The following is a 24,340-nucleotide window of genomic DNA, read 5'->3' as shown; positions in this document are numbered from 1 at the left end:
ACAAATCATAAGATTCATTTTTTTATTTTTCTATTTTTATTATTATTCCAATTATTCTCTATTTAACTTTTCATAATTAAAGTTCCTGTGAATAATTGTAAATATAACTGGACACGTTTTGCACCTGGGCTTGTTCTGATGGGTTTTAAAAACAGGATACGTTAAAATACGTGATACTATTACAACAAAATACAGCTCTTTTACCAGCGTCTGTGACAGTGGTGCTTTGAGCTAATGAAAGGATAATGTCGTCTGCTCACAAGGACACGGTGCCAACACACACATACTAAAAACAGGTTCTCTGATATTAGTTTCTTCAATGTGAATATCTTTCGGTTTGGTTTGGAGTTAACCCTTTAACACCAAAGCCTCAAAACATATTTTTTGCTTATTCATTTACTTATTTTAAACCTTAAAAGGGCCAGAAAATGTCCCGTGAGTAAGTGCTTTTGCCCAGTTTTCCAGAATAACTTCCAATATCTGGCAGTTATTTACAATTTACTACATGTTAAAATAGTGAATTAACAATTTGAAATGTCTTTATAGAGATAAAAAAAAAAACTGTAGTATCAAACATATTTAAAATAAGATGTTTTTGAGTCTTTGTCTCAATGTCTGAAAACAAGACAGTAAGTAAAGGGAGTAAAATCACTGTAAATTTCTCCAATAGCCCAAACCTTTGCATAATTGCAGTAATGCAAAATGCGTTTGCGCAAACGTGTCGTCTGTGATACGCTCAGTGTTAAAGGGTGAATCTCAATGAGATTTTCCTGGTTAAATAATGGTTAAAAATATTAATAAAAATTTGGTAACAGCTAAAATACATTCAGCTCCTAATAATGAAACCCACTATGGTGTATAGGGCTGGACACGCTGAACCAAATGGCCTGCACTATAAATTAAAGGCTGTACCGGTGCCTTAAGTGCTTTAAATGTTTAGAAATGTTTTGCTGATGCAATTACGGTAAATTACATCACATGTCCTTGAAGCAGATAGTTAGTTTGTTAAAGGTCGAGCTCCTTCGCTATTGGTAGTTAAGAACAGCAGCACAACGCAACGTATGTAAAAGAGGATAGGACAATTTAAGTAATGAACAATCATATTTTATTTCATTAGCTCATTGAATAAAATTCCATCTCTTAAACCGTCACTTTAAAAGCAAGTTTCTTCACACATTCAGGTATCTCCATTTTTTTTTTTTTTTTTAAATCAGCTGATTCTAATGTGGTTTACGCAACAGGTGATTTCTTTTTAAGACTTCATACGCACAGACACACACTCAACCCTGTCACGTTACGTTCTCAAAAATGCTGCCATAATGCAAACGCTTACTACATCCTGAGAATCATAAATAATAATAATCAGAATAGTACCAAAAGCAAAAGTGCTCAGTTTGGCTTAGTGATAATATTCTTTGGTAAAATCTGCAAATTATTCAAGTTAAATACTAAAGATCATCAGTATTTGAAAGTGTATTTGAAAGAAGATAAGAAGATTAGGACGTGAGCGCTTGTCTAAGCCTCGTCGGGAGAGGCGGGGACACCGGCGAGAGCTGGGATGAGCCTCTCGTATATGCTGATGCCTCTCAGGAAGACTTGCTCGTTCAGATACTCGTTGTGATCGTGCAGCAGGATCGGTGTCTGGTTCATGGGCGAAAAACCAATCGCAGGTATACCCACCTGGATTCAAACAACGTGACAAAATAAAAGAATGAACATTTATTTACTAGAAGGCACTTTGTTATGGTTCCTGCTGTGGACTCATCCTGTGCCGGTACTTACCGCTCGAATAAAACGACTGTCTGTGGCGGCTGGAAATATCTCTTTTTCCAGAGTCAAATTCCTGCAGAGGAGATATTGACAAGAGACTTATGCAGTGACGCACTCAACACAGCTCTGTGCCGTTCAATCATTTTTTATCAGCTGCATCTCTTAAGCATATTAGCTCCCTTAAATATTTTCTTAATCAACTATAGCCTATTAAAAAAAAAACCTTAATAAAAAAATCCACTTTTCTCCTGATGTTAAGAACAGTAATTGTAAACAAGTTCATTCTGAAAAGAAAAGCTCTGTGAACACTTGCAGCTAAGCCTCCACCCATACAATGGAAAACCATGTTTTTGAGAACTGACCACTCTATGCTGCTGTTACTACTCCAAATATAGATATTTGTGTTCTGATTCTGTTGGTCATAGAATACAATTACTCAGCAAGGCTAAATACTGGCTAACTCAATTTTCAGACAACAATCCTTTAATAACATAAGCTTTTAGGAGAGGATTTAAGTACTTTGTAGGCTAGCATCAGTGGTTTGAATGTGACAACATTAGGTCCTTTTATCACAGTACTGTGCAGAAGTTAGATTTGTTGTTTTAGCAATGCTATAACAACAATAGAGGATAATTATTTCTATTTCACTTTACTGGAACACATCCAGAAAATACATATGCAGTTTTTTGTTTAACAAAAAAAAAATAATAATCCTCTACAGGTGTCACATATTTAGCATGATCTACCATTACACTTGAACAATAACACAGCTCTGTTAATACTGGAGTGGAACCTTAATTAAAGTTACTGGTAAATCCTGTGTTTGTCCTACTATTTTATTTAAAGAAATAAAAACGTCTATTACACCAGGTTTATTCAAGACATGCATACACACAGAAAAATCAACAGAGCTGGTGGTGCCTGAAACCTTTGCACAGTACTGTATATGTATTTATTCCCCGAGTACCGGCAGATTTGTTTGCAGTGGTTCATATTAAGGAATGTGTGTGTGGTTGCATGCAGCCCTCTAAAGACAAAGCTCTATCTGAATTTTCCTGATTGTAGCATATTTTTAGGCAAACCAATTATACTGGACAAGTAAATGGAGAAACTTGTTCTGGTCTATCCTTAGCTGTGTGACATGTCAGACAGAAACTATCCGAAATAAGACAGAAAAGCAGACAATTCGCGAAAGCAAAGGTTGTGCTTTTATCACTCTTCTAAGCTCGTTGTTGGCTGTTGTTGTCAGATTGACAGGTAATGAGCTTATCCCCCGACTAAGCTTCTCCCGCAGTTGATTATGAGATTAACAAGATCAAACACATCACATACTGTAACAATAAAAAGCAATGGGGCGATGCCAGCCTATCATATGATGGCTGTAATATGTTGTCAAGATATTGTCGTCATGGAAACAAGACCCACACACACAGCAGTTGAACTTTTAACATGAAAAAGAAATAAATAGCTGATATATCAGCATGCACTTACATTGACTTGCAGGCTGCACTGAAGGCTCTCCACCAGGGATCATTCTCCTCTGTGGATGTTATGTTCTGGTTCATGTGTTTCTGCAAAGAATGCAAGATTTTTTTTTATCTATTTAACGCCAGGAACAAACCGACAGAGTGCAGAGTTGAGGTGCACCAACCTGAGCAAATTTGTAAGTGACGTCCTCGCCTGCCTCCTTACACCACTGTCGGATCTGCCCTTCAAACTCCTGACAGGAGTAAATAATTTAGAAGTTCGTGTGGAGTTAAAGTTGCGTTCCATTCACATTCCAGAAAGAAGTCGGGGGAAAAAAACAGATGCAACACAGAAGCAAACCTAGTTGATAATAGGGCTATGACTAATGATTGTTTTCAGAATTGATTAATGTCTGAATTATTTAGTTTTACTTATTTCTTTGTTACATGGAGCAAAGAAACCAGACAATATTCACATTTAAGGAGCTGAAAACTCAGAGAACATGTTTTAGTTTGATTATCAAAATAGATCATTCATTTAATAATCGATTAATTGATGCAGCCCTAGTCGATAACTAACGACAGAAATACCTCTGAAAATTCTGAGTTCTGACTACAAATGGAACACAGCATGTTACTGGGTCTGTATGTATGAGCGACACAAAGTAAATCTTCACACCTGTAGATTTACAGTGGGCGGTATTCTGAGGTCAAAGCTGACGTCCATCTCGGCTGGGATGACGTTGTAGGCCACGCCACCGTTGACCATCGTCATATTAACCGTAGTGACATCGCCGAGCGTGAAACACTCGCTGGTATTCAGCCTGAATTTTACACACAAGGTAGTAACGACATTAGCGGTATTGCAACGGGTTACACTGCAAATCTGAAAAAACACATGAAATCTGATGTCATATCAAACCTGCCATTTCTTTAAAATAGCATATTAATAATAGTTATTATTTAGACGAGGTAAACTTTTGTATTTATAAAGCATGCTGATTTCACTTGATCATTTATACCTTTATAGACTACATGAATAGCTGTGTTTCAAGTAAAGAATCAAATGCTTGTCCATATTACAGTTATAGAATATACTCACCTATGTTTCTCCTTCTCTCTGAAGTCTAGGAATGAGTTCATGACGTGGCGCTATAGAGAAAAAGACAGCAGAGTGATTGATGTTTTTAAATGATGCTTCAAGCAGCTTTATTGAAGCAAAAACGACAGTATGTACATTTTGCTGAGCAACAGCAGCCTCTGCAGCCACAAGGGGTGTAATCAATTGTGTTCAGCTGGCGAGTGCGTGTAGTTAAGCAGTGTTCATGTGCAGAAACCAAAACTATCAATCACTTGACAAGAACTAGGACTGCGTGGTCTCATTCACTGAGCTAAAACATGGCTGAATGAACCTTGTGATAACTGGCTTCCTCAAAGCCAAAAATGCTGTTAGTGTAATCTTATCAATTTTACATCACTACAATGTTTTGGATGATGGACAGTCATACAGTATGTGCGTTAACCCGTAGTGCTCGCGCGGCACACATCTGTGCTGCAGGGGCACCCATGTTCATTTGCCGTGGGAATAATACACAACTCCTTATATGGACATCCTGGTTGTGTGTTTATAGGGCACATATTCAGGTTTATAGGTCACATATTCAGACTTTAAAATGTAGGTTTTTTTCCACTTTTTTTAATGTGTTGTTGAGTGAAAGTTATGATACATTTTATATCAGATTTTTAGTTGTGATATAAAGTAGCAATAATTGTGCAGAAGTCACAAAATGGACGCGTTTTCTTTTCTTTTTGTTCATAAAAACGAGCCAAGTGAACTTTGAACTGTGATGTGTTTCCAAATTTCACAAATTCAATCCAATTTTAAACATTTTGAGTACTTATTGCTCAGGTATGTTTATATAGTTGGTGAAAATCTAACTTTTTTCATCAGATTGCCTAGGTTGTGCTGAAAAAATGGTTATAAGACACTCTATATTGCACATTCTTATAACCTCTGTATATACTGTATGTTTAAACATAGTAATGGAAAAAAGCAGCCAAAATAATCTGTGTTCTAAGGGTTAAACAACAACGGTTGAATAACGGTGATTTAACACCTACCAGTTTCTCAGCAGCAGTGTTCTCCACAAACCGTGACCCGTGACCTGGACTACCCGGGCAGTGGACTGTGATCCCTGAAAAGTGAGACTGACTCCATCATCCTTCACAGTACGAAGCAGAACTAAGTTGAACTTGCATTATGTGAATTTTGTACTCACACCAGGGATTCCTTTCTCCATAAAACACAGTGAACGCCTCACTGGTGTTTGCCAGACCTACAAGAAATTAAAGAAACGCACAATCGTTTGGGCAAAGGAAAGACATTCATTTGGAATAAATTGTAAGGTTCAATGCTCCTTCACACAACCAGAGCCCGAAAATTAACACACGGATCATTTTGGCTTCAAAATCAATACCTGCTCAGCGAACAATTATGTTCTATGGACATTTCAATATTTCATCTTCACATCTTAACCCAAATGACCACATACTGTCTCTGACTGTGCACATTGGATCAAACCGGTTTGTTAACTGACAGCAGATCCAACTCACTAAGTAACCTTCAGTGTTCAGCTTTTTATTAAGTAACTTTGAAAAAAACAGTTACTTATTCACCTTCATCGAGGGCAAAGCCAATGTTTAATTTTTTGAACTCCGGATGCTTCACGAATGTTTCCATACCCTTATGACCTCCAACTTCTTCATCTAAAAAGATGAAGAAAAAAAAAAAGCACATTTTATTTGTCAAAGCTACATTATGATTCGCCAAATTGGACAATAGTGTAGTATGAAGGGCAAATGTTGACCTAATTAAATGCCGGGAGGTAATGTTTTTAAGTCACACACATGTTATTTACAGTTCATTTTGGTTTAATAAGCCAGTGCAAACGTGTACCAGAGGCTGGTGAAGTAATGAAAATAGAGCTGTCAATCTGTCAGTTATTTTATTGATTAACCAAATGATCGTTTGGTCCATAAAATGTCAGAAAAGAAGAAGATTAAACAGAGCAGGTGAGGTGACGCCTGTGTAAACCACTAATTTGGTTGTATAGGAGGCACAGGAATGGAGGCGGGAGGGAAGAGAAAAAAATCTTACCAGGAACAAACATTAAGTGGACATTTCGCATCAGTTTCCGCCCCTCTGCCTTTAGTCTTCTGACTGCCTGAATGTACCTACAGAGCAAAACAACACATACAGCAGAGATGTGAGAACAGGCACACAAAAAAAAGACATGCAATCTGAAGTGATAGGTTAGGATGAGTGGGTGTGAAAACAAGTGTGTCATTAAACATAAGTGAAGATCACAACAAAAACACTAGACACTAAATCCTGATCACTAAACAAGTTGTCAAGGCAGTTTATACCCACTGTATAGTCACACATTTCATGTCCTGTGATCCCCGGGCATAAATGTTGCCCTCTGCATCTTTGAAAGCACTGAAAGCATCGTATTTCCAATGTTCCTGGAGAAGAGATTGATATCAAATCCATTTTTTTTCTCGATATCTATTACAGGTAACAACAGGATTTTAACACCGTGAGCGTATGCAGACAGTGTACCTGGAAGACAGGTACAACATCTGTGTGGGAATTGAGTAGGATCGATTTCAAGCGCGGGTTCATCCCCTCCCATGTCATGATGGACACGACTCTGCCCGGACAAACCTACAGGGTGAGAGGATGACACATGAAATGCTCGAAAATGTCACCGTTTCGTAAATAAGATGTATTATTTTAACTTGAGTGACACACACCTCAATCTTTGTCAAAGGCAGCTCAAGCTCTTCTGCTATCCTGTCCAGGAACCTTAGAGCAGCATCTATGATATGTCACATAAAGAGAATGTTTGACTGCTCTGCAATATAAATAACAGAGTTTATCTTTACGACATATTAGACAAACACATGTCCTGCTGTTTTTAGTACAGGAAAACAATGAAGCAAAAAGGCAGCCCTCTTAAATAAGTCAGTGCTTATTAGTTCCTTTGACCAGAAGAACCAAAGTTTCAAATCAAATCAATGTCTGCAGACACCGCCCTGCTCAGCAACTTAACCTCAAAACACAAATTATGACACACACACACACACACACAACTGGAGTCATTTAAAGTCTAACTTGGGTATAACGCAGATAAGACATGGACTTTGTGACACATAATGCGGGTATTCCAGAACTCGCCAGGTGGCACGTAAACAAAACACTGCCATACTGAGAAACAGAGAGTTATGCTTAATCAGCACTGTGTTAACTAACTGAACAATGGGTTTGGATTTAACAGACAGTAGTTTGTATTTAAGCATTGCATACTACAGCTTTAACATTCAAATATCAACCAACCAAGCAGATGGACTAATGTGAAGCCAAGATAAACAGTTAATCTTCCCACTGGAAAAATATCAGACCCAAAAAATCAAACATGTGACATTTCCACAGGACGTTGGCTGAATGCAGTGTATTGTCATGAGGAGTGTGTTTCTCTTACCATAGTCAGGCCGTGGGTGGACAGTTTTCAGACGGAGATATTCTCTGAACAGACTCACAGAAGAATCCTCTCCTCCGGGAAAACTCCTCTGTCCTCCTCCCAGAGCCGGGCCATCTTTGTCAGGCAACATGGCTCCGATTTATCCACTCCTCTGAGGACCCACGGTACAGTCAAGCATACACGCGTCAGCGGGATAATACAGTTAGCCTACAGTACAACAAGTGACATTCTGTTCGACTTCATTTTTAGCTTCGTTGTCTTCAGAATTATCGTTTGGTTTAACACAAACAAACAAGCTGTCGACACCTGCCTCAGGTTCCACTGGAGGAACAGTGGTGTGCAGTCAGCTAGCTTGTTCAACTCTCTATTTAAGAAGAAAAAAGCGGTGGAACAAGCTACAGCTAAGTAGCTACAGCGACCAAAAAAAACCCCGGATAAATAACCTCGAATTTAAACAACATTCAGCGAACAAAGCGCATTAATTTACTCCACATTGAATTATTCCTCTCAGTGGTACTCACCGTAGTTAGAAGAGGTGTTACCGTCAAGTTTACGTTGTGCTGTGTCAGCACTAAGGGCGTTAGCCCTTCAAAATAAAAGTACAACATATTTGTAGTAGTTGGGTGGATTATTCATGTTCTAATATTTTATCCCTGTATGTATTTGTATTGTATTCTAAAAAAAACACACACATTTTTTAAACTTGATTTTAATCTTTGATCTTGCTTTTCAATTGCTTTAAAATGTCATTTTGTTGTTTGATTTTGTAAAGTCCTTTTAAATACCCTTTTAAGCACCCTGTATTATCATCATCATCATTTACCACTATTATACCTACCTACCTACCTACCTACAAGGTTATTATAGTTAACAGAAAGTAACGAAATAATGAAAACTTAAACTTTCTTAAAAAAAGAAATAAAAATAAAAGATTCAAGATTCAAGATATTTATTGTCATATGTTCAGTTAAGACAGACTGTCACACTGCACAATGAAATATTTATTAATATTAATTAATAATTAAATATAATTATTTATATAAAGTAAACACAGTATCAGGAAAAAATATAATTAAAAAAAACTAGAATAAAATGTAAGCTAAATGTACAGGCTAAAAAATATAAACCTATGTTTAAATATAAACTTAAACTAAACATTTGACTTAAGTATAAAAAGAGTCTTGATGAGGGAGCTGTTCGCCAGCCTGATGGCCTGTGGGTAAAAGCTGTTTGTCATCCTTGTGGTTCTGGATCTCAGACTCTGGTAGCGTCTGCCTAATGGCAGTGTGAAGAATGTGTGCTGTGGGTGTGTATTGTCTTTTATGATGTTGTGTGCTCTTCTTGTGGCCCTGGTGGAGTAAATGTCCTGAAGTGAGGGGAAGGCTGCTCCAGAGATGGACTGTGCAGTTTTGATCACGCGCTGGAGGGCCTTCCTGTCTTGGGCAGTGCAGTTTCCATACCAGACTGTGATGGAGCTGGTGAGGATGCTTTCGACCATGCATCTGTAGAAGTTGCTGAGAATTTTGGATCACATGCCAAATTTTCTCAGCCTCCTTAGGAAGTACAGTCGCTGCTGAGCTTTTTAATCCTCTGCTGTGCATTGTGAGACCAGGTGAGGTCCTCGCTGATGTAAGTCCCAAGGAATTTAAAGGTCTTCACCCTGTCCACTTCTGTCTCGCCTATGCACAGTGCACGGTGGTGTACTCTCTTCCTCCTTGGGTCAATGATCATCTCCTTGGTCTTTTCTGCGTTCAAGGAGAGATCGTTTTCCTGACACCAGGCCACAAATTCAGCCACCTCTCTTCTGTACGCCGTCTCCGACCCACCAGTGATCAATCCTTTGACTGTGGTATCATCCGCAAACTTTAAGATACTGGTGTTGTTCTGGGTGGCCACACAGTCCTAGGTGACTAGACTAGACTTTTGTTTACAATGTGGGACATACGGCTATGCAAGTTGACATAATTCAGCCAGGTGAAAGGCACACAGGTGCAGACACATGTCCTTTCTCTTACTGAATTTCTGTGTTGACAGAAAAATGACAAATGACAAAACAGCTGTAAGGAAAACGTTATGTGCAATCTACTCTCTACACCAGTCAGGTATCACAAGAGCAAAAATGTTACTTTTCTCCACCTTTAAGTAACTGAAAAAGCACTGTGGTGGAGAAATATTCAGTGCCATAAAATAGAAATGTGTTTTAGCTCCTTATTTAATTAATTTCAATATTACTATGACCATTCTTATTATTTATTATTGTACACTTGCATGTGAACTTGACACACCAAATGTCAAAGTATTTTAGGAGTGTGTTGTTCTTGCTGTTAAACTGGTTTCTTATTTTGCGCATGCATTTTTCATGCTGCATACAAATGACATACAAATGAAGACAAACAAAGCGCACAATTTAACCTTTATTTGAAGCTATGCACATCTTATCTTATTTCAGGTTTGTTTTCTGCATGATTGTCCAAACTTATTGCAAATATATTACATTTAACTTTATAACTATACAAATAAACATGAGATTTTTTTCTGCTTCTTCTTCTTCTTCTTCTCCTCCGTAATGTTTTACTCATTTTTAATAGTTGTTTGCATAAGAAGGGGGCGTGTATTTGCCCGGAGGCCGGAATGATTAGCACATGAACATAAAGCAAACGGAATCGACTGAAACTACATCACACCTGCTACTTCGCATATTTACAGCAACCTTACATGTCACCTCCAAAAATGGCAACGTAGACGCAAACACGTTCCCTAATTTCACATGCAAAGAAAGACGACAAACACATGTAGCTACAATATCACTGATATACACCAGGGATGCTATTTTCTTTTCTATTTTTTTTTATTATTATTACTTTTTTTTTAAACAAGCTTAGCTGAACTAGCATCATGTTGGGTGATAATATGGAAAATGGGAAAGAAACCTTTGTAACCACTGAAATATTACGTTGTTAAAGTTACTTAACAACATAATATACCCTTTACCGTGTATTAAAACCCTAGTCCTATACCAATGATCTTCAGGTAATGATCAAAACAGTGTAACGACCCCTGACCACTGATTAGAGTTTGCCTTTATGCTTCATCCTCATCCTTTTTCCATCTTTTCTGTTCCATCTCCTTCATCTCATTTCAGCTTGCTGAGGAAGTCCATCAAGCCCTGGTGAAACTCTCTGGGTTTATCCATGTAGCAGGCATGACGGGCTTCTTCTAGCTTGAGCACAGTGTAGTGTGGAAGTTGCATGAGGTTCTTGTGGGACTGGGCACCCAGATTTGTATCCAGGGCTCCAAACACAATCAGAGTGGGAGTCTGGAGTGAGAGACAAAGGGGGGGGGAGTGAGAACAGGGTTCCTACAGCAAGTTCAATTTAAGACTTTTCAAATGCCACTTGGAGTGACATTTAAGACCAATTTTACAGTAAACAAAAACAACAAAGCTGCCCAAAACACATTAGTTAGGGACAACTTTGCCCAAATGTTTATTTCAACATAAAACATGACTTTTTGCTCCACTGCAAGAGTTAGAATATCTACTTCCTGGTATTGGTAATGTGATGTCCTGGCCGAAAACTAACCCTAACCCTGTTTTGGGAACTGTTACCAATTATTTTGAGATTTTCACTTACAAAAAATAATCATAAAAACCTACTTCCTATGTGTTAACATTTTTTAAACTTCTGAAAGAGGGATTTGAGACATTTTAATACTAATTAAGGCCTTGTTTTTAGATGTATGGATGCAATGCCTTTTCAAGGATCCCTGGAGATCCCTGGGAACCCTGGAAAAGTCAAAGAGGAAGACTATCCATCATAGAAATAATGTTACACATGAATAGTCCAGTTTTACACCTTTGTCTCTGCTTCTGAAACTGGTTATGGAAAGTGACATTATACTGAATATGAAAAAATATCATAATCTCACTACTCACATATTTTTTGAGGATGTGTACAAATTGCCAATGCCATCATAAGTTAAAGACAAGACCAGAAAAAAATAAGGTCTAACAGATGTTAATTTAGCAGTGATTTATCATATTCCTCGTGCTATAATCAACAATATCATTCATTTTGACTCGATACGAGACTAAATAAAGCTTTTATTATTTATCAGTTAATATAAAAGGATTTCCCAAGTAACAGTAAATATCCACTGACATAAACATTAATAACTGGTCTTACAAAAACACAGCACTGTATGCTAAAGCTTCCATGCCTTCCTTGAATGCAAGATACTACACACACTCTGGATGACTTTGGTTTATAAGGCTCTTCTTGGCTTGTGTCCTGCTTATTTATGCACTGATCTTCAGAGAACAAAAAGCCTTGCGTTCCAATGACATTTTGTACCCGTCTTCTTCCCGTGTTCGCACCGAAATGGCCCCTCTGCTTGGAATACCCTCCAAACTGAACTAAAATGATCGTTTCACCTGGAGGTTTCCGCTCTATCTTATAAGACCAACAATGAGAATCCACTGACCAGTGGCTGTGTTCTTAAATTGTTACTGCAACCATCACTCCTGCACGTTAACGGTCTATTTACTTGCACTTTTATATTTAAATGTTTGTTTTGTAACTGTTATCGCTCTGTTTTTTTTTATCAACTATGACGTGTGTTGCTGCCTTTCTTGGCCAGGTCACCCTTGTGAAAGAGGTCTTGATCTCAAAGGGTCTTTTTAAAATAAATGATTTAAATAAGATTAAATTAAAAAATAAATAACAGACTCTCCTTTGAAGATATGGGATAATAAAAAAGTAATGTCAAAATTTCTCCTTAGACTTGGACCTAACAATTAAAAAAAAAGGCAGATAAATGGATAACAAAGAATTTGGGGAAAAATGTCTAACTGTGTCATTGTGTATCAAGTGCTTTGTGGTAATTTGTTTTACCACAAACAAGATTAGATGTTTATTTGATTGCAGTGAATGGCTGAAAGGCTGGCACTGTGATAAAGGCCTGTCACTTCTCTTATCTTCTAGAGCCCCCTAGTGGGTTAATCAATTCATGCCTCACTTCACTCATGTATAAAGCTAATGGTCTGAGTTCGTCACAACCGCTGTTTCTGTTTGAATCGTCAATATCACATCACTTTCACTCACCTGGATACTTTGGTACTGCTGCTGAGTGTAACTTCTGGTACCGACTGGTGCGATGGGAATGAAGCCATGTAGCTGCGCATTGTTCTTCATGAAAAAGGGGAGGGAATATTGTCCACTCATGGAGGGGCTCAAAAGCACAGGCGCCCTGACGCCCAAAGCCTCCATGAACCTTGACAGAAGGTCCACTCGACTCTGGTCCGTATTTAGAGCCTCGGAGTTTGGGGATTGTCCATACCCTTCAAGAAGATGAAGAATATACGTCAAATAAAAGAATAAGACAAAGTTGTTAGTTACAAATGATGTGTGTTCAGATTTATCATTCAGATATATCATCAATCATCAGCTATTTTGACAATTGATTTATTGGTTTCAGGATTTTGTCAATATTAAAACAAGAATTCTGATAGTTTTAGCTTCTTAAATGTGAATATTTGCTGGTTTCTTTGCGCCATATAACAAAGAAATCATTAAAACTGAATCATTTTCGTTTGTGGACAAAACAAAAGACATTCGAGAACATCATCATTTCTAGGTTTGACAAACACTGATCAAAATTTGTCTACATTTTCTGACATTTTATGGACCAAACGATTACTCGATTAATCGATTATGAATATAATCATTAGCTGCAGCTCCAACTGCTACCAGTATATGTACATATACATTAATAGAAGTCAAGGATGTAGAAGCAACTTGTTTAGCCTACTATTGTAGTCATTATTCACATCTGCAGATCTTGGTGCGTTTGCCGATATTCGATAATACATTTTAAAGCCAATATCTGCCGATACCCATATTGTGCTGATAATATTGTGCATCCCTACAAATTTTAGACCAACACACTTTTAAAAAATAAAAGTTATTCTTGTTTTGAATGTTTGACAACAAATTGAAAATGTTACCGTGATTAAATGTTTGTATGATATGAAAACAACTGATTTAAAACCCAGTTTCATGGTGATATGATTGCAATAACTCAAGAGTACTATTGTTTATGTGTCACAAGACTTCATACCTGGCAGGTCCATGGCCAGGGCCTGATAACCATTAGCTGCCAGCAGGGCCATTGTGCCGAGTTCTTCCCAGGTTTTGGATGTGAAGGCCTGGCCGTGAAGAAGCACCACTTGCAGCCTACACAAAACATTCATTTCACTTTCACAGACGTTCTCAACAAGCACAGACTAGACTATACAATGTTGATTGTATAGGTTATTAAAAGCAGCGTCTATTTTAATATGCACTTAAGTCAAAACATCCTGTACTGATACTCGGAAGGTCAAAATGTGTGACTAACCTCGGCACTATCTGTCGTCCAGCACCGTCAATGGGCAAAGCCTCTCGGAAGAACAGTGGTGGGTCTCCAGGCAGCTGTCCGGTGCGAACGGACACGTTGACATTCGGAAGAGGAGGAGAAGTGGCCATCAGGCTCAACTTTTGAGCTTCAATGGACGGCTCCATGCTGCCCTGACGGATGGACGGCAGCAGCAGGTACAGCAGCAACGTGGCCAACAACACCAGGGCCAGAACAACAAGACGATTACGCAAGAAATTCATTTTGACGAGAGGGGGAAATCCTAGGAAAAAGTGGTAGAAAGTGCAGAGACTGAGAAGCCTTCGTAGATCACATTCCTTCCGTATTTGTTTTACAGTGCATCAGTTAACAGCTTAATCACATCCAAGGTAATAAAAACACAGTAGTTCAACCAGTCTCTCGTGATGACAGTGTTAACCGTCGCCCTTATTGACAAACAGGAACCAGGATATAAGCTGATGATGCCACACCATCCACCAGCAATATAATTATGGGTAACACTTTATCATAACACAAAAGAACAACTGCCAAAAATACAAAATTAAGATCAAGATGATAAAAACAAATTCTCTGATTTCAGCTTCTTAAAGGTGAATAAAGTGCTTGCTCTTCTGAGAGAGAAACTTTTGAACAAAAAAACCCAGCTTCAGGATGTCTTATTTTTTTAAGTTTAGGAAACAACTAATCATTCAATCGTGAAAATAGTCGACCGATTAAATTGATTATGAAGACAAATGTGAGTTGTAGCACTACATAAGTCAGGTACACCTGAAAACACCAGCAGCTCCACAGATTCTTTCTCACAGTGCTTGAACAATGCTCTGTTACATTATAGGACTGATCAAGTGTCATAAGAACATGCGGGAGAAAAAGGCCCAACGTGTAACAAGTTAAGACTAAACTAAGCCCACAAAACGAGGGGAAAAGAAACGAGTGACACTGCAGTAAAACACAAAGCTGACATTAGCTTGGTGTGTGTGTCGCTCTCTCACACACAGGCTGCATCACTTTGTACAATGGGACGATGTAGGAGATGCATAGGTGATGCGGAGGCGGAGGGAAAACATACCGACACAGAGGAGACAAGTAAACACGGTCACTGACAGAAGGACGAGGCACGTCGCTTTGTCCTCATGTCTTCTTCTGCATCGCTGCTCGTCAGTGACTGGAAGTGTTGCTGGACGGGTCGGTGCAGGTAGGAGCTCGTTTTCCGAACAGAGAAGGAAATCGGTGCCTCATGCTAACCACATTACGTTTGTTTTCAAGGAGAAAAAAAAACACGACATTAAGTTTAAAAAGATAGATAATAGACGTGTACTGTCGCACGGGGGTGAAGAAAAATCGAGAAATGCATAGAAAACCTGTTCCGTGGATATCAGCTTCCTACCGCGGTCTGCTCTGACCTGAACCGTCAGTTTCCCGTCGGATCATACATCAAGCTGCACATATTAAGCGCAAGTACCGTCAGCATGCGTCATTTCCTTAAACGTTAATAAATAAATAAACAATAAAAATAAACAAAAGAAGAGAAGGAATACTAAAGTTAAAATATATATAACTTGGTCAAATACAAATATACATATTGTCTACGTAAATATTGGAAATTATAGTTAGTACGATGGTCGTTGGACATTGATATACATTGAAGAATTTGATAAATATATATATCAAATTCTTCAGAACATATTATAAAAAAATATGTCTACATTTTAAAATGAGTCTAAAATATGATGTGTTATTTTGTTTTCCCACATTTTATGCTTTAAATCCACTTAAAGTATCATAAATGACCTTGGTGTAAATATTGCTTATATCACTTTTAATGTTTCTCAGTGATTCAGCAAGTTTTTCCATTTTTAAAACACTTTTGTATAAAGAATATGCCTGTGCAATACTGAAGAAGCAGTATTTTATTTATTTATTTACTTGTGAACTTTACTTACAATAAAATAGTTCCACTGGACTGCAGATCACATGAATAAAGCCAAAAAACTTGACAAGAACAATTTAATTCAAAATTCGTTTTAATATTGAAATTATTTTAGGTAAAAAGATGAATATCAAACGTATTTAAGTACAAAAACTCATGTTTTGTTTCCAGTTTGGTTTCAAACAATGATCCCTTTAAAAAAAAAAAGAAACAAAAAAAGAAAGAATTAGCAACTGGACAAAATTGTTTCTACAACAAGGAGATGAATATAACAAATGTTCAATCTGAACAAAGCAGTTGAATGAACAAGACATTGTGGGGAAAAAAAAAACAACACACACTCGCACAATTCCTTCAGGATGTTTACATACATATGAATCAAGATTTTAGACAATTTCTGTTTTAATACTTCATCCAACATTATATTTTCTGAGTGTAGTAGATGTACTGTAGCTATTCCAGCTTCTCCTCTGTGAATGTAAAATGTAATGTAAAAAAGAGGCATTCAAATCAGACACTTGAACCATAATAACTTGTTACTTTCTACATGAAGCGGCAACAACCCAACCCAAACCCCTCACATTATCTCCAAGGCTGACTGAGACTTTACACACATTTCACACAAACCAGCGCTCTTGACAATAGGTGAGGGTGAGAAGACTTGAAAACTTAGTTACTAGGTACAAACTCAAAGCTTTGCTTTCAGCCTCAGCTCCCTCCTCTGCATCATGATAGTCCAAAACACCTACAGTACAGTACATTACGAGTGATGCCACGCTGATCCACCCAATTGATCTCCTGCTTAACCTCCCCTCGCACTTGAAAAAGAACCTGAGATAATGAAATTCCTCCAGATAGGGCAGCAACTCACTGCCAACCCAAACATCAAAGAACCACGACTGTCATTACCACCAGCTCACGCTCGGCTGCAAAGCTCTTTAGTGTTCACTTGGAGTCTTAGTCTGATGATTTCAGCAAAACTGCATCATTTTCTCCACACCCAAACTGTGCCTTGAATATCCTGACCATTAATATAACAAACAAGATTGGGTAACCTTGGCATCCAATACTCAAAGGAAATGTGTTTATTTTGGTCTCCTACTTGGGTGTGATTGTGTTTGTTTTAACCCATTATGTGCTGAGATAATGGCAAATGAATCTGAGATCTTACACAACAACAGAGCTAAAGTGAGGTTAAAATTCCTCGTCGACACAAATCTCACATGGCACATTAAATGGGAAAAAAGTTATACACTGAAATGTACTTCCTGTACAGCTACAGGCTACTGTATCCAGCAAAATACCAGAATAGAAAATTAAAGTGCAGAATTAAAAAATAATAATAATAATAATAATAATAATAATAATAATAATCCACCATGCATATAATGTTCTATTGCAATACTGTTTATCCAGTTAGTGAAAACAGGAACTCATTTCTAATTGTAATGTACCGTCTTCGAGCATTCCAAAGAGAACAAATGTATATAAAAAAAGATAAATATAAAACTGCCCAGCTAGTTTTAGCAAATATCTGAAATTTAATCAATCTACACAGTAAACAAAATTGTTATTGTTATAGTGCACAGACTCTGATCATTACTTACTTACAGGTTAATATAGATATTGCTGTATAAAATGTGAAAACTATATATAAGCCAATATTATTTTCCAAATAATTACTTTGGTTACTTAAGATCTGAGTCTATACCATTTTAGAGTGTGTCTTCAAGAAAATAAACAAAAATTTGATTAGGAAATGACCGTATGTATCACACAGATTGTTTTTTTTTTTTTTACAGCACTGTGCCCAAATGTGCTGAGATGAACACTAAAGCACAGCCCTAATTAATAATCACAACCCTGTAAACAAAAGATTACTTAGTAGCCCAGTTAAGGCACAACTCTGAACTCAAACAGGCAGGTCCAGCCATGGTGTTTGTATAAGCCAAAGATAACCGTCTCAAGGTTTCAGTCATAACACCCGACAGTCATCGACAGCTTTGCAATATTAGGCAGCAATGTGACAAGGCAAAAATAACTAAATGGTACCATTTTATTGCACCCACCATAAGACTCAAATGTACCCTTCACCACCGTGTTGCTTATCGAGCACTTAAGCTGACAATCACGCAATCCCATCAAGCAATTAGAATCAGAAAACACCACCATTTTGGCAGGAAACTGTGTCGTTCAAATCGGCAAGGCAACTCAATTTCCATTATGTATTATGTAAGACACAGGTTTTGTGATATATTGCTCAATCGCCATGGATTTAAAGTGATGGCTTGAAACCAGCAGTGGCACTGTTTTCCTGAAGCTATTCCTGCCAATATGGTGGTGTAAACAAACCGTAGCCCTATAGGCATCAGTGTATTGTTGTGTCCAATATTTAAAAAGAAAAAAAGAAAGAAAGAAAGAAAACAAAAGCAGATCAGTAAAAATGGTTTTACATGTCACTATTCATAGGACATCTGTATCTGTAGGCACAGTCTGGAGGTCAGGGCCAGCATGGAACATGACAAAGGCCTTTCAGAGGTAAGATTTGACCAACGTCAATTGATCTATGTAAATAATCAGCTGCAAGATTACTTCCCGAAAGCAATGTTGAGGATCCCTCAGTGCAGCTTGACAGACAAAACTATTTATTTAAATGGCAAAAAAAAAGATGAATCATCGCTGTCACAATGTCAGTCTAAAATGTCCTTTTCAAAACTGAGAGAGGAAGTTAATAGTCCTCAGTGTAGCAGAGTGAGGAGTCCTAGTGGAAGTAAAAAGCAAAGGGGCCAGGTCCCGAAGACAGAGGAGGCTCTATTCTGCCCTCTTTCTTTCTGAGCACAAGCCTCACCCCTGTACCCATGGTAGCATTGGCACTGGAAGTGTGTGTGGTAGAGTGTGAGCTCAGCTTGGCCAGGCACTCCTGTAACCTTCAACAGGCCACCCTGACTGGTGATGCTCTGTGTCGAGGGGCTGAGGTGCAGGTACACTTCCTTGTCTGATACTTTGCGAAGACAGCGGCCGTGGGATTTACACATTAATTGACTGCACTGCTCTGCTGCTGTGGACACATTGAGCAGGTACCGGCCCAGCGGTCCCTGAAGGTACTTATTTAGGACGGAGCAGCTGTCCTGGAGGATAAAACAACAAAGTAATGTTAACCGCACAGTACTTAATATAATTATTCATCACTCAAACTGATGGAAATTAGCTTCATGTTATTAAAATAGCAGAGTTGGTGGCAGCACTTACACTGTTGCTTCCATAGGATGTGTCCCCCCAGAAGATCACGCCTGCAGCTCCAAGAGCAACACTCTCGCCGATGGTAGAGACCAGATCCATCTACAAAACATAACAGACAAGTTCAGAAGTGTAGCATACATTTAACAAGAAGAAAACAAAAAATAGATAACACTTTAATACATAATTGTTACTTTGATCAACTAACCTCACTTAGGAGTGTCATTTCATTCATATAAGTGGGTCGGGTATAAACAAAAACAGGGTTTGCTAAGCCATCCCCAACAGACGCCAGGCGCATTGCCTCCTTCACCCTGTTTCGGACAAAGAGACGTCCATACTTTGAAGAGCGCAGTGCAGAACCAATGTATATAGACGGGAAGAATGCTGTGCATTCCATCCACAACCAGTTCAGTTGATCATTGCGTTCCATCTCCACATGAGGGCAGCGGCCTGTGTAGTTCTTCAGGCCACTTTTGTAGTCGTGGTTGTAACAATCTGGAAAGAGGTAGAATCCCCACAATTGATTGGGCCTCAAATTCTTGGCGTGTTTAAGAGTTTCCAGCATGAATTTGCGAGCCGATAGCTCAAATTCCTGCTGTGAAACCCTTGCCACTTGTTCTTGGGTCCACTTAGGATTCTTTTTGGCCACCATTTCACAAGACTTTTTACGATAGACATCTTTAATGTCCCAATTTCGGATCCATAGTGGGCGCCACTCCTCCCAGTCGATAACAGCCAAACCTTTTGCCTGTGGCTCACGTATGTATTTCTGAACATCGCCAGGCATCTTTTTATGGTGCTGAGTGAGACTGGCAAGCTGTGGAAGGCCTCCATTCACTGCAGTGCCATCGCGCTCATAAAAAGGATACAAGCCAAGGCGCTCCTTATAGAAAATGGTGAGATTCTGACGCACAAAGCCCTCATTGGGGGATGCCACAATGTCAAACTGGTCCAGAGACAAAGTTACATGATGCCATGGAGCACACTCCTGTGTTGGGGCATTCCAGGCAAGAACAACTGGCTTCTGGGAGTATAATGGCCATCTTGTCTGCTTTATGTCTGCTGAACACAGGACTGTCCACAGTGCAAACAGAGTCAGGAGAAAACATGGCAGCTGCCCAGCTGTGGTGAGGAGAGAATGAAATACAGCCTCCATGGTCACTGCTCACCTTCTCTGTTCTTTCTCTGAAAAAAATTTAAAGATTTGTTAGATTCAGTAAAATATAATGTGGTAGAGAATTAGATTACTTATAGATTATTACATATTTGACAAAAAACAAGTATTTGTTTATGTTATTTTTTATTATTTGAGGCAGGGCCGGCCCGACCCTTTATGGGGCCCTAAACTGAATTGGCTGGAGCTTGACTGTTATTGATAAAAATACTGACTGCATTCAGTTTAATTGTGTTATTTAAACCAAACCAGTGTCAGTCTTTTTTTCGTATTCAAGTGTGTGATGATACTGAACTTGAATTAAACAAGTAAACCAGTTAATGACTTTTCGTCCGGACCTTTCGTCCAGACTTTGCGTTCATTTCGTCAGCTTGCGATGACGGACAAAACAGAGCAATACCACCGGAAATCGTGGGGGCAGTACAGAGTTAATAGTCAAACCAGTCAGGAAAACGAATGAAGAAGCAACCTACAGTTGCAGTGAAACGACTGTAAAACATGCTGTCAGAGCGAGAAAATAGAGAGTGACTGCCGGGCCCTTGGCTTCATTCACCGGTGTGCTGTCGTTTTATTTGAGGGGCCATCTGGTGTAAGCAAGTTGTCAAAAGTCGTGGTGGAAATAAGGAAATCATCAATCTCTCTCAATTTTAACACCAACGAGTAATATTCTCCATTTATGGGACGACTTACATTTAGTGGCCTTAAATTCCACCGCCACGAAATCTGCTTGCGTTTCAATCCATTTTGGCTCAAGAACAGTAAAAATAACCAATTTTAATGGTTGCTGTGTTTGTTGATGCCATCATCTTGGTACTCGGCACTCCCCTCAAGAGGAAGTGTTGTGTAAACACCCATACTAATGCAAAAGATGCACTGAGGAATGTAGGGTAGTGACAGAGATGACGTTTGGACAGACGTAAAGGGAGTATAAATGGGTGTTAAAAACAGATGTGCAAACATGCCCTAAATGAGTCATCTTTAACTCCAAAATGAAAGCCAATAACTGAAGCTTAACACTATCTAGATATATAAATATAGCTTAAGATATCAAGCTTTTTTTTTTTTATTAAGTTAAAATGTTTTCTCCACACACTATTGGGGGCCCTGTGGTGATCAGGGGACCACAAGCAGTCGCTTAGTTCCCTTATGCTTTGGGCCCTCTGATTTTAAGTAACAATAACCAACTTTCAGGTGCACTGATCACTTTTTAGTGTTTCTATTTACTTAAAAGATAGTTTGACAATGTTTATTACTATTTATTTTAGACACTACATGCAAAACGGGTATAATCGAGTAATTATAATTAAATACAAATATATTCATTTCAATTATAGTGCAATAATAATGATAACAATTTGTGACTGTAGACATAAATATATCCTACAATAAGAAGACAATAAAAATAACACAGATGCTTTAATAGTCAAGTTCCTCTTTTGATTTCCTGTCCCACTTTGCGATGACGATCACTTTTGAGAGTGACAGTGGGTTCATATTCTCTAAAAACATTTTTCCTCTTTTGTCGGACCCGAGCCACATTCACCTATTAGAAACATTAAACATTAAGACATTAAAACCAATGTGCTAAGTTAGCTGCTAACGGGTTATTTCTACTTGCTGTTCAATCTGACCTGCTGCTTCGGAGAAGCCCACGACACGGGTGTAGTGGTAGTAGTCCACTCGTGTGACCATAAAATAAATCCCTTTTCCACGGTCCTGCCATGTGAAAAGTAACAGCCATAGTCAGTTTAATCCATGTTGTCTGAAGACTCCACCGCTCAGCGTTAGCACGAGGCTAACAGGGAGGCTGCGGCAACAGCGATGGGTAAAGCGATGACAACAGCTCAGCACATCTACTACACACAGGGAGGAGGGGGAGGGGCTTCCGCCCCACAGCTTCCTCTTCAGTTGACTGAAGTTTAGCTTAGCTTAGTTTAGCTTAGTAAGGAATAATGTCTAACAAAGTACAAGAGCTGCTGAAAAGTATTGGAAACATTATACTGTAAGGTATATTCATATTCTGCACGAATAATGTTGTATGTTATATATTTCTCTTTTTTCTTATATAGCTTTTAAGCTATGCTGTTGTGTTTCTGTTTCTAAAGATCCCAAGTCTAGCTTTATTTTTATTTTCTTGTACGAAAAGAAAAAATCTTTCGAGTATAAACTCATAATATTAAAAAAGTTGTAATATTATTAGGTTTTTTTTTCTTTGTTGTTTGACCCTAAAACCACCAAAGCACATTCCCTGTATATCAATAACTGCTTCGCTCCTTTATAACATGTTGGTAAATCTGATTATACACTCACAAAAACGTCAACAAAACCATCACCCATCAGGTATTTTGAGGAAATAAGTAGAAGAAAAACAATGTTGAAAGCATATTTTTTTGTCATTTCCTGCTTTTTATGTTGTGAAATTGTGTTTGGTTGGTGGATGTCACAATATTATATGGTAAAGGATTTATACAATCTACAGCCATAACATATCAGTGAAGACATTGCTGTGTGATTCAGATGTTCCCTTAATCCCGTAATTATTTTTTTCAAATGTGCAGATTAATTTAGATTTTTTTTTTTTTTTAACATGGGAGATGGTGTTATGATTAAATATATCTAGATTTCTTTCCACGCCTTTCCAACATGGAGTAAATTCAACAAAGACCAACAACAAGGAATATACACTATTGTCCAAATATATATTATTTAGACATTCAAAATAAAACATCAATTACAAAATCAAATTAAATTAAGTCAAATTTGTGCAACCCTTTATTTGTGAAAATACAAAATGGCACATTTTACTGTTCGATCTTTCTTTCCAGAGAATATTTCAGGCATCTTTTCTGATGGTATGCCTCTCAATAATCTGTAATCTAGTCCAGAGTTGACAAGTCTATGTTTAGTGTTTTTTTGTGTGGGTTTGTGGAAATGTAGTCGAGGCATTTTCACAAATCAGATGAAGGTTGTTTTGTTTGTGTTGGGGGGAAAAATTGTGAATGCCTCGTTTTTCACAAAGAGGATTTCAGACATTGTCAATACAAACAACAGAGAAGCAGTTTCCACTTCAAAAGACACAATTAAGATATAAACAGACAAGAGTTACTTTGATTTAAAGGTTGTTGGCAGCTGTTGTACTATACATTTGAGATTGAATGTGATCTCATAATGCATTTTGGCAAACGTGTGTGTGTGTGATGTTAAAAAGTCAAACAATATGATTCTTTATAACATAATGTTTTTAAAAATACTTACTGTCAACATATATCCAAACACTTACCAGCTACTATACTTCCTCTCCTCTCCAAAGGAAAGTAGATCAATGGAGCTGATCAGGGTGCGTGCATGCAGGTATAAAGCTTGTTATTCGGCTGATATTATATTCCCTTTAATAGAAGCGAGCGCTGTTGGTGCTCTGTTGAAAATCACCACTGGCTTGAACTTAAATGTCCAGGAGACTCCACCTCAGTCGAACTATGACATGCATGGAAATGACCTCACTACCAACTTTTCCTTTTGAATTTGTAAGAAGTATGAAGGTAACTTATTCAAAGTAATCATCATTATGTAATCACAAAAACACATTCTTTAAGAGAAGGTAAACAGACTTTACTGATAAGCTTTTGTTAAAGTTAATGGTTAAGGAATGACGTCAAAATGGTTTGAGATCTCTGTTTGAAGTTGTTGAAATTGATTGAACACATTTCAACACCATATTTGTAATGTATTCATGATTAAACATTAATAATATATTTACTACTTATATATACACATTGAAACACTTGCTGATAATAATTTATCT

The 24,340-nt window shown here is 38.0% G+C and overlaps 3 protein-coding genes across 7 annotated transcripts; all 3 read right to left on the bottom strand.

The window, feature by feature from the left end:
- Positions 1-1,088: 1,088 nt before the first annotated feature.
- Positions 1,089-8,368, bottom strand: LOC131460289 (aminoacylase-1A-like). 2 transcript variants are annotated; one of them, XM_058630626.1, is made up of 15 exons: positions 8,302-8,368; positions 7,781-7,931; positions 7,053-7,117; positions 6,859-6,963; positions 6,667-6,761; positions 6,394-6,470; positions 5,913-6,002; positions 5,516-5,572; positions 5,358-5,431; positions 4,339-4,388; positions 3,916-4,060; positions 3,422-3,490; positions 3,262-3,341; positions 1,783-1,843; positions 1,089-1,680 (listed from the first exon to the last, which is right to left on the bottom strand). In XM_058630626.1, exons 2-15 carry the CDS (start codon positions 7,908-7,910, stop codon positions 1,516-1,518), a joined length of 1,263 nt encoding a protein of 420 aa, XP_058486609.1. In that variant the 5' UTR covers positions 7,911-7,931; positions 8,302-8,368; the 3' UTR covers positions 1,089-1,515. The 2 variants fall into 2 exon arrangements, with proteins under 2 accessions (XP_058486609.1, XP_058486608.1); XM_058630625.1 differs by lacking the exon at positions 8,302-8,368 and having other exon boundaries at positions 7,781-8,256.
- Positions 8,369-10,181: 1,813 nt separating this feature from the next.
- abhd14a (abhydrolase domain containing 14A) lies at positions 10,182-15,627 on the bottom strand. Of its 2 annotated transcripts, XM_058630606.1 has the most exons (6): positions 15,556-15,627; positions 15,264-15,434; positions 14,177-14,456; positions 13,898-14,013; positions 12,883-13,118; positions 10,182-11,096 (listed from the first exon to the last, which is right to left on the bottom strand). In XM_058630606.1, exons 3-6 carry the CDS (start codon positions 14,434-14,436, stop codon positions 10,914-10,916), a joined length of 795 nt encoding a protein of 264 aa, XP_058486589.1. In that variant the 5' UTR covers positions 14,437-14,456; positions 15,264-15,434; positions 15,556-15,627; the 3' UTR covers positions 10,182-10,913. The 2 variants fall into 2 exon arrangements, with proteins under 2 accessions (XP_058486589.1, XP_058486590.1); XM_058630607.1 differs by having other exon boundaries at positions 15,264-15,614.
- A 3,195-nt stretch (positions 15,628-18,822) lies between these two features.
- hyal2b (hyaluronidase 2b) lies at positions 18,823-23,924 on the bottom strand. Of its 3 annotated transcripts, none has more exons than XM_058632574.1 (4): positions 23,819-23,924; positions 19,570-20,549; positions 19,374-19,463; positions 18,823-19,252 (listed from the first exon to the last, which is right to left on the bottom strand). In XM_058632574.1, the coding sequence occupies exons 2-4, from the start codon at positions 20,518-20,520 to the stop codon at positions 18,863-18,865; spliced, it is 1,431 nt and encodes a 476-aa protein (XP_058488557.1). In that variant the 5' UTR covers positions 20,521-20,549; positions 23,819-23,924; the 3' UTR covers positions 18,823-18,862. The 3 variants fall into 3 exon arrangements, with proteins under 3 accessions (XP_058488557.1, XP_058488556.1, XP_058488558.1); XM_058632573.1 differs by lacking the exon at positions 23,819-23,924 and adding an exon at positions 22,170-22,409; XM_058632575.1 differs by lacking the exon at positions 23,819-23,924 and adding an exon at positions 21,229-21,328.
- Positions 23,925-24,340: the final 416 nt, after the last annotated feature.

The sequence above is a fragment of the Solea solea genome, chromosome 6, assembly GCF_958295425.1.
Source record: "Solea solea chromosome 6, fSolSol10.1, whole genome shotgun sequence".
Lineage (NCBI taxonomy): Eukaryota > Metazoa > Chordata > Actinopteri > Pleuronectiformes > Soleidae > Solea > Solea solea.
This window is presented reverse-complemented; position numbering and strand designations above follow the sequence as displayed.

What these genes read in the sequence shown, in the direction of transcription:
- LOC131460289 (XM_058630626.1), bottom strand. Translation starts at nt 7,910, where the DNA reads ATGTTGCCTGACAAAGATGGCCCGGCTCTGGGAGGAGGACAGAGGAGT. An exon ending in TGGCTTTGCCCTCGATGAAG is followed by an intron (nt 5,573 to 5,912) that starts GTGAATAAGTAA and finishes AATTTCTTGTAG; the next exon opens with GTCTGGCAAACACCAGTGAG. An exon ending in CGCCCACTGTAAATCTACAG is followed by an intron (nt 3,491 to 3,915) that starts GTGTGAAGATTT and finishes TACTCCTGTCAG; the next exon opens with GAGTTTGAAGGGCAGATCCG.
- abhd14a (XM_058630606.1), bottom strand. Translation starts at nt 14,436, where the DNA reads ATGAATTTCTTGCGTAATCGTCTTGTTGTTCTGGCCCTGGTGTTGTTG. An exon ending in GGACGACAGATAGTGCCGAG is followed by an intron (nt 14,014 to 14,176) that starts GTTAGTCACACA and finishes TGTTTTGTGTAG; the next exon opens with GCTGCAAGTGGTGCTTCTTC. An exon ending in AGCAGTACCAAAGTATCCAG is followed by an intron (nt 11,097 to 12,882) that starts GTGAGTGAAAGT and finishes CTCTCACTCCAG; the next exon opens with ACTCCCACTCTGATTGTGTT.
- hyal2b (XM_058632574.1), bottom strand. Translation starts at nt 20,520, where the DNA reads ATGGAGGCTGTATTTCATTCTCTCCTCACCACAGCTGGGCAGCTGCCA. An exon ending in AAATGACACTCCTAAGTGAG is followed by an intron (nt 19,464 to 19,569) that starts GTTAGTTGATCA and finishes TATGTTTTGTAG; the next exon opens with ATGGATCTGGTCTCTACCAT. An exon ending in CATCCTATGGAAGCAACAGT is followed by an intron (nt 19,253 to 19,373) that starts GTAAGTGCTGCC and finishes TTTATCCTCCAG; the next exon opens with GACAGCTGCTCCGTCCTAAA.